Genomic DNA, 12,536 nt, shown 5'->3' with positions numbered 1-12,536 from the left:
GATAGCAAATGCCCAGCACTTTTGTTCCTTTGCTAATTTGGGGCTGTGATGTGCTTGTTCCATCAAAGTGGCCTAAAACGATTAGTCTTGGTTGAAACCCTATGCTGCTGTAAATAGTATGTCATTAGCTCTCTTCATATTACAATGCGCTACGTCTAGCAGTTAACAGTTGTGAAGCTCTGGATGACGTGAAAGCAACGCATTAGAACATCAATGCTACAGGAATTCTTAGGAGAAAACAGCGTGCAGAAGTAGTAAGTCAGTATACTGCAAAATGTGGCATTTATGACAACTAGGAGGACCTCTTAAGCTCAGAAAGAGTCATGCACCACAAAAACCAGTTCAATTTAGTATCTTCATGAAGCAGCATGACACACCAAGGTATTTAAAAATCAAGTCGGATCTCATGTCTTTCAAAGATAAAGCCCGTTATTGATAAACTTATCTTTTTACATTTGCCAAAGAATTTGTAAGAGTAAGTAAAGAAATTTTTTTATGTTTTCAAACTTCTGTAACGCAAAATGAATTCTGAAGACAGAAAAAACCCAAAACAAAAACATGGCTCAGACAAACTTCAGAAGACATAGAGAAGAAAACAAAGAGAACAGAATTTCAGAAAAAAAACCTGTTTTCTTCTTCATCTACTCAGTACTTCAGCTATTTCCTTTTTGATCTTCTGTCCTCTAACTTGTCCCTCTCAGGACAAGACAGTTTTCAGCTTTCTTATCTCAGTGGTGTATTTCCCCAGTCATTGACTTCCCACTTAAATTCTGGTTTACCTGAAATAAACAACACAGGATTCTCAGTGGAAGAGTGTTGCACAAGCCTCTCGATTGCTGACCATTCACCTCTACCAATGCTCACAGTCATCTCCTAACACACCTGAGCTTCCCATCCTTCTGCAAGGGATTCTGCAAAAGTCTAGGAAGGAGCAGGTAGGGTAGGGAAGACTAAATCTTCCCTTGCTAGCCGCCTTCCTGAAGGCCTACGAGGATGTCTTGAGGAGAAAAAAAAAAGCAACATGAGGGAGTGTAGAGCAGAGGCCATTTACCCCCAGAAACTTACTGTACCTCGGCTAGCTACAGGGCAGCCGAGGGAGCGGTTTCATCACTCCCTGGGGGTCTTTGGCAATGGTGCAGCAGTACAAGCTTCGATCCAGAGGCAAGAGGAGACCCCAGAGGAAGGCAGTCCAAGCTGTGGGCTCAGGTGAGCGCCCAGGCAGCAGGGACGTTTCCTCATCAAGCACCACCGAGTCCACTACTGAAGCTGCAAGGGGGATGGGTGCACCCGCTCTGACTGGATGAGCAGTACTTTGGTTCAGGCATCATGCACAAGTAGGCTGAAATCAGCCCTGCTGCACAAACCTTGGGAATTTTGCTAACCTGTATCTTTTCAGGAGCTGAGGAGACTAGGCCATGTCTTATCAGGAGCTAACAGCGCCAGCCTGAGCTGGGTCTACACAAAACTAAAACTGCTACGGCTGCACACTTGCACGTACACCAAAGATGGGTTTGACTACAAGAAAATCACTTGATGCTATAAATATCTGTAGCCCCCTACACTGAGCTTTCCTGTATGGCAGCGGGCAGCACGGCGGTAATCACACCCTTGAGCAGAAACACCTCTCAAGGTTATACCTCGAGGTCTAGAGACCCCTGACCCAGCATCTGATATCTATATGAGGTAAGCAACATTTTCAATTAGGCCTAAAATTATATTGTATGCTAGCAACGTTTATATATCCAGCTAAGGATGCCTTGGCTTGCACTGCAAGAAGGAAGCCTTCAGTTGGTACAGCAGCAATTGTGTTGGGAAACAGGAACTGGGGAACGGGCAATGCCCTTTGGCTACCGTACGGACACAATCTACAGAAATCTTCACGGCACAAATAGAGAAGTGACGCCAAACGGAACTTTTAAAGTAGCTTTGCCACTTTGCCACAATTCTCACTAAGGGAGGCAGCGAGGACAGGACATTGAGTATAGCCTCATCTAGAAGGAAACAGAGCTGAAGCGTGTCAGAAGTGGCAGGGGCCGGGGCACGTGATTTTTGGGGGGCGAGCGGCGAGGGCCAGGCCGGGTGGGTGAGCACAGCCCACGTTGTCGGGAGACGGGCGGTGGTGCCAACTGGGCCGTGCCGAGCCACCCTCCCGGGGTCTGGGGCAGAGACCCCCGGTCCCGGGGTGGCTGTGAACTTCCCCCGGGGAAACTGAGCAGGCTGTGGGGCCAGCAAGGCCCGAAGCACACGGCCATGACGCTGGGCAGCCGGCCAAGGCCAGCCGTCAAGGAGGGAGGTGTGGGGAAGGTGCTGCCAACCCCCGGGGTGAGGACAATCCTCTGGGCCCAGCCCCTAACGCTGCCCCTCGAGAAAGGGACAGGAGGAGGAGGAGGAGGAGGAGGAGGAAGCCGACAAATGAGCGTGGAATCTCCCAGTGCAGAGATCAACGGCCAACTTTATTGTGCCGGTGGAGGGGGATGAGGGCCAGCACTTGAGGACGGCGCACGGCTGGTCCCATGGCAGCATCCGCGGGAGCGGTCTCGCATCTGCACGGGCTCAGGTGAGCTGGAGCTGCTGCTCTCACGGCGCCTTCTGGGTGGCCTGGATGGAGTTTTGTCCCGACGTTGCAAGCGGGAGCGTTTTCTCTTGCGGTCGGGCCCAGGTGAGCTGGAGCTGCTGCTGCCCTCAAAATCCAGGGAGCCGTGGGATGGCCCTGCTTTCGCATTGCCAGGGACGCTGGCCTCCGGTGCCAGAGAGCTGTGGGACGGCCCTAATGCTGCCTGGCTGCCCGTGCTGGGGCTATTTGTCTCCGATGCTGGGGAGGCAAAGGAGGACCCCGATAGCACCTGTCTGGCAATGCTGGGGCTGCTGGCCTCTGGTGCCGGAGATCCGACAGACTGCCCCAATCCTGCCTGGCTGGCGGTGCTGGGACCAGCGAGCTCCGAGCCGGCAGTGGAGGCTGTAAGGGGAAGCAGGAAGGTCAAGGGCACGGCCCCCAGGCCCGCGGCAGGATAGGCCAGAGCGGTGCCCCCAGCCCCCCTGGAGCAGAGAGGATGTGCCAAGTCCACCCTGGGCACCCGCTGCCAGGCCTTGCCTGGCCCCCAGCCCCAGCCCACGGCCACCCGGCTGCTTTGCCTCTTACCGGTGCCCAGGCCAGCACAGCTGTCGCACTCCCAGCTGGCCGTGCCGTTCCCCAAGCTGGAGCAGCGTCTGTGGGTGCCCTCGGCAGTGCAGGAGCAGCACAGGAGCAGTTGCCAGTGCCTGGGGAAGCAAACGGGTTCATGGCTGTGAGGACCAAGTGATGGCAGCACGGGATTGTCCGGCAGAGCTCTTGTTCTCAGTCCTTCCGCCTTGAGCCCTTGGCGGGACGGAGATCCTGTGCAGAGCCCCGGGGTGCAGCTGCGGCAACTCACCCCTCTTCCTCTGCGTGCTCCCTGCCTCCTGGACACAGGCACTCCCTGGCATTGCAGTGCCTGTGCCTCTCATCCAGCTCTGCATATACGTTGCTGTTCTCCCAAGATGGCAGACTGATGGAGAAAGGAAAATTGATGAGCCCCTGCTGCCTCGGCACAAGGCAGGTGCAGGGCGTCCCTGCTCTTCCCCCCTGCCCTTTCCAACTCCTCCGTGAAGCTGAAGCCCAGACTCACGGGAGAGCAGAGGGCCAGGTCTGCTGGGGCAGGCCCCGGCACGGCACGGCACAGCACTTGCACCCTCCTGTCTTGTGAGCTGCAAAGAAGGACACCAACCTGAAGGGGACTCGGATCCCCATGGTGAGCATTTCTGAGAGAAAGACATTGCTCTCTTTACAGACCGGGCACTCGAAGGACAAAATGCCAGCACACATAGCCTGTCCCTGCAGGAGAAACACAAGGAGCATGAGGGAGGCCCCGGTGGTGCTGAGCGCCTGCCGTGCCCCAGGGGCGAGGGAGCGGCTCCTACCTGGATGCAGCCCCTGTGGAACCAGGCGTGTTTGCATGCTGGGCACACCATGGTGCTGTAGGACTTTCTGTCCTCCACAGGGTCCAGGCAGATGGGGCACGTGGTGTCCTTCTCCAGAGCCGCCTCCACTGCCTGCTCGGGGCGGTGCTCCCAGCAGAAGGACCTGGGGGGAAGAGGGAAGGGATGGGCGAGGTGAGAAGTGCTCGGTGAGAAGTCCCCGGTGGCGGAGAGGAGGGGAGAGGAGGTACCTGTATGGAGGAAAGAACTGGGTGACGCATTCACCCTCCACGGCACAGGGCAGATGGAATCTGCAGTCACAGCCCATCTCGCAGCAGGTGATGGTGGCCGTGCGATTGCCACAGACGAAGCATTGCTGGAAAGAGCAGAGCAGCCCCCATCAGCGGCAGCCTCAGGGCCTCCGCAGCCAGCCCCACACCTCCGGGCAGGGCGCAGGATGTGGCCGCTGCTGGGTCACAGCTCGCAGAGCCGCCTGGCGGACGAGGCTCCTGTGCTGGAGCCTCTGGGGAGCTGCTGGGAGCAAGACTTGTGTCCCAGAGCTGGTTGGAAGGGCTGGGATTTCTTTCTTGGGCTCTGGGCTAAGCTCCCACAAACCTCTCCTGGCACAAAGCTCCCTGTTCTTGTCAGGTCCTCACCTTCCGTGCTGCCTGCTTGACCGTGTCTCTAACATCCTCACAGAGAAATCCCATAAGTCCTACTTTCCCGACCCGTTGCTGAAAACGCTTGCTGCCAAAAAGCTGCAGAAGAGAAAAAACAAGGAGCTGATGAGGAGAGTGTGGCAGGGACTGCCTGTCGGAAAGCTGGAGGGAGCCCTGGGGTAACTCACCAGGCAAAACTCGTGGACATGGATCCCTTGTTTCTCCAGTTTGCGCCCGCAGATATCCGGGTCAGCCTCTGCCCGGTGGCACAGCCGGCATGCTGGAGGGGAGATAGCAAATGGCACCTGGATGAGCACCTCTGCGGGGCCGGGGGAAGCGTCCCTGAGGGATTGCCCCCAGGGGCCTGCTCTGCCCCTGCCTCGCTGGCTGAGGGGCAGGGCTGGAGGCCTTGGAGAGGAAGGGGCCGTTGCAGGCACGGGTGTCCCAGCAGTGCCCACTGCCCAGCCTGGGCCCCGCCTGCTGAGGAAAGGAGGGGCCCTGCCCCAGGGCGGCCGGGGAGCTCCTGCCTCCCCCTGCCACTGCTCTCGGCCCCACGTTGACTGCCCCGACACCCCCTCTGCCAGGCTGCGGGAGGGATGCTTTGCTCTCACCCGGCTCCATCGAGGCCTTTCGCTTCCTCGAAGACATGGCGCACATCAACGGTGAGCGTTTGGAGAGTCCCTGTCCCAGCAGCGCTGGCGTGTCTCCTCCAAATGCTCCTCTGCTGACCCTGAGGGAGAAGCGGGACGCAGGTGAGCTTGCAGCACAGGCCCAGAGCCCCGAGCTGTGGGGCCCCCCTCCTGCCTCGGCAGCCCCGCGCAAGCCCTGTCCCTCCCCTGCCCTCTCCTCACCTCACCAGGTCGCAGTGACGCACGGCCGGAGCCCAGCGCCCCTTTTATAGGCTTGGCCTCGCGCGTCACAATGACATCACTGTGACATCAGCACCGCTGGCCAAATATGGGCAGGGACGCCCTTGGCCACCTGCCGCCCACTCTGACACGGCCACCGCATCACCGGGTGGGTGTGAAGTGCCGGGGCGGGGGCCCGAGCCCTCGGCACCCACGTAGCCGGGGCGGCTGCTCCTGCAGCCAGTGCAGAGCCAAATGCCAGGGCCCCCGGGGCGGCCGTCGAGGGTGGCACTGTCGGCCGAAAGGTGCTTTGAGCCTGGCCTGGGCTCACGCATCCCATCCCTCAGACGCGGTGGGTGGCTGGGGCACAGCACGGGCCCTCAGGATGTCACAGGTGGCCCAACATCTCTCTCTTGAACTCCTTAGCGCTTTGGTGATGTGCTGCCTCCCGAACAAAAGCAGCGGGACCATGAGCTGGGGAGTGACGGTGGAAACGGCCTTTTTCCATGGCAATAAACGGCCTTTCAGAGTCAGTGTGAGCCTTTCCTTGGTGGGGGAGGAAACTGCGAGTGGCTGTGGGGCAGCTTTGGAGGCGGCGGGTGGGAGTGTTGATTTGTTTGAGGGTGTAAAGGCTCTACAGAGGGATCTGGACAGGCTGGATCCATGGGCCGGGGGTTGTGAAGCACTGGAGCAGGCTGCCCAGGGAAGTGGTGCACTCACCATCCCTGGGGGAAAAAGACATGTAGACGTGGTGCTTCGGGAATGCTTCAGCGGTGGCCTTGGTCGTGTTAGGTTAACGGTTGGACTCTTTGATCTTAAGCCATAGGAGCAGCTCGAGCTGGGTGCCTCCAGGGAGGGATCTAGAACAAAGAAATCCCTGGGCCTTTTCGCCCTTACAAGCCATGCACCCGCTCTTCACACACTGTTCATGCGCCCTGCACATGCCTGTTGGTCCAATGGTAGTTAATGGTCTGGGGTCCTTTTTTTACTTATTGGATTCTTGGTCTCCAGGCGGGCCTTGACACTTGTTATCGGCAGTAACTACAGCTTCTGCTGACAGCTGTAGCCTCCTTCCAGTTTGCACTGGTCCCAGGGCCTTCCTCTGGTATGCAAGGAACAGTTCAAGACAGGCTGAATAGTTCTCAACAGTTGCAGCCCAGGTCTTCAGCAACTTTTAACTACCAGTGCTAAGCAGACTATTCAGACAACAGAATACAGTTAAAAGAATTCAATTAACTGAACTTATTCTACAACAGTCCTCCCTTTTTGTTAAGCATTCCTGCTAACACGTCAAAAAGAACTCATGAAGTCTTTGAAGGCGTTTAACCACTACCCGTAGTCTCACATACAACGCTATTACAAGTAAGAGGCACAATATAATCAGAACTAACAAGATCACTGCTGGGTGGAACACATGATTATAGATTCCTGTAGCTGTTGGCGACCACCCAAAGAGAGTTTCCCACCGTCGGTGTTCTCCATCCTTCTTCACTTGTGACGAATGGTGATTAAGGTTTTTTGCCCATTGTTTTGGACATGTTCTAGCAGCTGATACAAGTCTTCGTGTTTTAGTAGTTTTCTTACCAATGCAAGATTCATTCTGATGGGGATAAGTAATAAACCCTCAGCTAAGGTCTAATTGGACTGTAGCAATTTCTAAGACATTACGGGAGCTGAATAATTAAAATCGCATTCTACAATGTTAGTAAAGTTACAGACACAAACATTTGAGTGATTATTTGTCTCTACAACAGTGTCATCTATCAATATAAGATTGCAAAGAGTTCTCACACAAACACTTCCGTTTCGAATATATACAAGTACAGTTTCAGGGGTTTCTTTGAATGTATTTCAAAATGACAAACATTTTGTTCAGTGTCAAGACAAATGTCTTGAGCTTTGATGGTGTAACTTTTGCAAATCCCTGTTCTTCTTGTACGGCCCATGCATCAACAGCGACAGTCCGCCATTTGTTACTGTTCTGTTGGGCCCATACTCTGTGTTCTAGGGGATAGAGTACAGTTCCATTGTGATTTAATCCTAACGCAATGATTTGGTATATGGTGTATACTGACGCATTGCGTATTGTTAAGACAAGAGCTGTGGGCTTATTATTGATGGGGTTATAAGTGAATTTGACGGGATACCATCACGATTGGAATTCTCTCTCAAAGTCAGTTGCATTTTCCCAAATTGTTGTCTGAATTTTGGGGGGTAAGATACCCCCTTGCCCTTCTCTTATGCTTGCAGCTACTGTAGATTGCATCCACAGTTGTGCTTGGATGCAACTGAGGGCCAGCGAAATGTTATCTTGGGCTACCTCAAGCGCATTCATAATCAATTGGTGGTCCCTTTCTTTAATTCTTTATTACTGAGGCAATATATTGGACAAGAGCCATGGACTTGTTCCTAATGCTGACAGAGAGGACCATAATGGGCGCTCTAATTTGTTTAGGTCTCTTGTTGTTGTGCTTAGTTTATTCACAAGGATATTCCTAAGACTAGGATACCGGTCACGTCTCTCTGTGTTTGTCTTGGGGAGACAAGGGTTTGTCCATGTAACCATGCTCTAACCATCCTGCAAAGGACGTACCCAGGAAGGGGGAACAGGTTGGTTTGATCGTAGAGATACTGATCTGCATCAATAGCTCTACCTGTTTAAGAGATCACAGTGGATTGAACAACACTCATTGCTGACCTGTATTTTTTATCATGCATAGTCCAATTTCAGAAATTTGTGGGATCAATTTCTCCCTCACCGGTGGACGTGTGATAGCTAGGCTCGTTGTAGCGGGTGGTATCGAGGCATTTATTTGTAGGTCACATTAACAAATATTCTCTTTACTTGAAAGCTAATGTACGACCACACAGCATCTGGAATTGAATGTTAGACAATCAATAACATTGGGACAATGAATTTTGGTTATGCTGGTTCTCTCTGTCAAAGTTCAACCATGAGCTGTATCCATTTCACAACAAAAAAGGAGAACTCTTTCATAGGATTCTTCAGGGGTATGGTCACCTGCCCTGTACATATCTATGTGAACCATCTCCCCCTTAGTCATCTTAACTTTGAACTACATGGGGTCATCCATCAATTTTATGCTTAGCCATGCTGTAGTGGTCATCAAGGTTAACATTACCAAGAGTAGTGAGATGTCCCACTTCGTCTTTTCGGTGTATGGATTCTTCCAAATGCAGTCATTTGCTGGCTGGTTGGTTATTCACCACTCATTTGACATGCGGATGGTGTATCCAGTTTTCTTTTCCTGAAACTTTAACATCAAAATAAGAACATATTAGGACAGTATATGGCCCTTCTTATTTAGTTTCTAATTTGGAATTTTGCAAAAACACTTTAATTAACACTTCATCTCCAGGCTGTATATCACGTACCTGTATTTCAGATGGTGTGGGCTGACACCTTTGAGCATACTTCCTTTTTTCCTCAAACCCTTGTTGCATATATAAAACATACTGGATCAACCATTCATCTCTATCCAATAGGTTGGTCTTAGCTGGCATGTAAGTTCCTGGTATGGCTAAATGTCTCCCAAAGAGAATTTCAGCTGGTGTTAGCCCTATGGGTTGTTGTGGAGTATTTCAGACATCCCGTAGAGCTAACTAAGTTCAATGCTTCTGGCCATTTGAGGCCAGTGCGTGTACACAATTCTGCTATTTTTCCCTTTAAGGTTCTATTCATTCTATTTACCTGTCCTGAAGACTGTGGGTGGTAGGGGATGTGCAGGTTCCTTTCTATTCCTAATAATTTATATATAGCTGGCTGATTATGTCTGCTGTAAAATGAGCACCTCTGTCTCATTCAATTGATTCTGGAACTCCATATCTAGGTATAATTTTTTTTAACAAGGTGTTTACTACCCCTCCTGTGTCAGCTTTTCTTGTAGGGAAAACCTCTACCCAGCCTGACAACTGATCTGTTATTACTAGCAGGTGTCTGTATCATTGACAGATGACATGTCCGCATAGTCTGTGATCTCTGAAAAGGGAAGTAAGCCCACGGTTGCCCTCCTAATTCTGAATTGGGCTCAATGCTTGAATACTTTTGGCAAGTCAGGCAGCTGCTGGTAATTCTTTTTGCAGCAGCATAGATTCCTGGCGCTGACCACATCTTTAGTACTTGATTAGTTACTGCTTCTGCTCCACCATGTGCTTTGTCATGGAACCACCTGGCTACAGTAATTACATATTTCCTTGGCAGTATAGGCTTTTCTCCAGTTGTCCATATTCCTTCATCATTTTGGTTTGCTTCCCCTTTTTCCCATTGTTTCTTTTCTTTTGCTGAACTGTCCTTCTCATACATGGTTTTTGGGTTTTTCAATCTTGGCCATTCATTCTGGTTCACTGTTGGAATTACAACCATACATTCTGTCAGAGGCTGTCAGGCTGCAGCTTTTATAGCTGCATCAGCTAAAGCATTTTCTTTATTAATTTCTGTAGCTTTCTTGGTGTGGGCTGGACAATGTATTATAGCAATCTCTTTGGGTAGTTGGTTTGAGTCTAGAAGACTGCTTATTTCTTCTACATTTGACACCTTTTTTCCTGAGGATGTAAAAAATCCTTGCTCTTTCCATAACATTCCTGTTGTACGGCATACTCCAAAGGCATATTGAGAATCTGTGTAGATGTTGACCCGTTTCCCTTTTCCCAGGTGTGCTGTGTGCGTCAAGGCTGCTAGTTCTGCCCCTTGTGCGCTTATCCTTGCTGGGAGCAGTTCAGCTTCTATTACTTGTCCTTGGCTGACCACAGCATACTCAGTCCATTGTTGTCCGTGACGAGTAGTAGGATGAGCCATCCACAAGCAGAGCTAGGTCTGGGTTCTGCAAAGGAACGTCAGTTAAATCTCTTTGCGGTGTACTTGAAGCGTGCGTTACCTGCTCACACTGGTGATGTTCTTCTCTGTCGTCGGGCAAAGGTATTAGGGTTGCTGGATTCCGAGTATTGCACCTTTTCAAAACTAAATTATCCACCATTAGAAGGCTCAGTTGATATCTGTGTGCCCGTTGTGGCAATAGTGCTTGGGTTGCGTACTGTTTCAGCAATATTTCCACCTTGTGTGTGACATAAACTGTTACAGGGTGTCCCAGAATGAGGGGGTGGCTTCTTTCCAGTATTGCTGCTGCTGCCGCTGATTTTATATAGGCTGGTGCCCCTGCTGCAACTGGATCTTGTTGCGTGGAGTAGTATGCAACCGGTCTCTGGTGGGGTCCCAGTTTTTGCGTTACCACCCCACTAGCTGTTCCTTTCCGTTCATGCACATATACATTGAAAGGCTTTGTGTAATCTGGGAGCCCAAGGGCAGGAACAGACACCAAGGCTCCTTTTATTGCTCTAAAAGCTTGTTCCCTTTTTGGGCCCCATGCTATAGGTTCTTTTCCTTCATTTCTTGTTGCATCTGTGAGAGGCTTTGTTAATTCTCCTAACCCAGGGATCCATGGACGACAGAATCCCACAGCTCCTAGGAATCCTCACAACTGTCTCTTTGTGACTGGACGTGGGAGCTTAATTACAGCTTCTACTTTTTCTGGGTCTGCTATTCGTTGCCCTTCCCTTAAAATAAACCCTAAATATCTGACCTCTCTCAGACACATATTGTACTTGAGCTGATTTACCCGGTAATTCTATATCTTTTAAATAATTTCCCAGTGTTCACAAAAAAATCGTAGGAGAGCCTGCAAACCCGTGTGCCCAGGTTAATCGTTGTCCCTTCCATGTGAAGGCAAATAAAAGCTGGCTGCCTTCTTTTAAGGGGATACTAAAAAAAGCAGCAGTCAGGTCAATTACAGTAAAATATTTTGCCCAATGTGGTATTTGGAGAATTATGGTAGAGAGATCAGGTACCACCGCGTGTGGAGTTTCTACATGTGGATTAATTGCCCACAAATCTTGCACAAAACGGTATTCTGGATCCCCATCCTCATCTAAACGGCTCTTTTTCATGGGGAGTATAGGAGTATTATAGAGTGACACACATACTTTCAAAATGCCTTGTGCCAAATACAGATCTATCTCCTTTTGAACGCTCTTCTCAGCTTCTTGGGGAATAGGATACTGTTTCACAGACAGTGGGGTTCCTCACCTTGTTTTTATATTTACAGGTCAAGCCGAAACCAGCAGTCCCACATCAGTGCTTGTTTTGCTCCGCAGTTTTGTGAGCACAGTTTGTAACATTTCCGGTATTTTCGTCTCATCTTCTGAGCTTTGGATGATCACATTCATTTCCATAATTCTTAGGTCTATCCCTTCCGGTGACAAATGCAATTCTACATCTAGGGTCTGCAAGAGATCTCTTCCTAATAAGGACATTGAGGAGCCCTCTGCCAATATGAACCTTCCCCAAGCGCTCTTATTTCCAACTGTTACTAGTAAAGGTTTGCTCAGACTCCTCTCTCCACCTCCTGTTACCCCATGTATCATGACTTTATCTTTGGTTTCGGATCCTTTTGGGGTAAAGTTTAAAAGGGATAGGGTATCTACTAGAAATTCAACTTCACGACCTTCCACTTTGCCCATTATGTGTCTTTGTGGGTCCAGATGAATCCTCCACATATTGAAGATTTCCAGCCCCTCTAAATCCCCAAGGTCTACAGGGTCTTCCCCCTCTAGTCATTGCAAGTGGTTGTCCCCTTGGGGCAGCTCTTCACGATAGTAGCTTCCTTCGCTTGTCATCCCTTGGGGACGTAGGGGACATTCTTGTTGAAATCTCGTTTGGCGTGCAGTTGGGCCCAGGTGGGCTGGAACGGCTGCTGCCGCTGTGACATCAGCCGCCCCGGCTACGTGGGTGCCGAGGGCTCGGGCCCCCGCCCCGGCACTTCACACCCACCCGGTGATGCGGTGGCCGTGTCACAGTGGGCGGCAGGTGGCCAAGGGCGTCCCTGCCCATATTTGGCCAGCGGTGCTGATGTCACAGTGGCCATTGTGATGCGCGGGGCCAAGCCTATAAAAGGGGCGCTGGGCTCCGGCCGTGCGTCACTGCGACCTGGTGAGGTGAGGAGAGGGCAGGGGAGGGACAGGGCTTGCGCGGGGCTGCCGAGGCAGGAGGGGGGCCCCACACCTCGGGGCTCTGGGCCTGTGC

The 12,536-nt window shown here is 51.3% G+C and overlaps 1 protein-coding gene across 1 annotated transcript; it reads right to left on the bottom strand.

Annotated features, from left to right (window-relative positions):
* Positions 1–2,453: 2,453 nt before the first annotated feature.
* Positions 2,454–5,213, bottom strand: LOC137674451 (PHD finger protein 7-like). Its single transcript, XM_068419800.1, is given in 9 exon segments — positions 2,454–2,956; positions 3,140–3,258; positions 3,411–3,524; positions 3,744–3,885; positions 3,888–4,099; positions 4,185–4,309; positions 4,590–4,691; positions 4,781–4,872; positions 5,204–5,213. Coding segments are annotated over 9 exon segments (1,419 nt in total).
* Positions 5,214–12,536: the final 7,323 nt, after the last annotated feature.

Source organism: Nyctibius grandis, chromosome 29 (assembly GCF_013368605.1).
Source record: "Nyctibius grandis isolate bNycGra1 chromosome 29, bNycGra1.pri, whole genome shotgun sequence".
Classification (NCBI taxonomy): Eukaryota; Metazoa; Chordata; class Aves; order Nyctibiiformes; family Nyctibiidae; genus Nyctibius; species Nyctibius grandis.
This window is presented reverse-complemented; position numbering and strand designations above follow the sequence as displayed.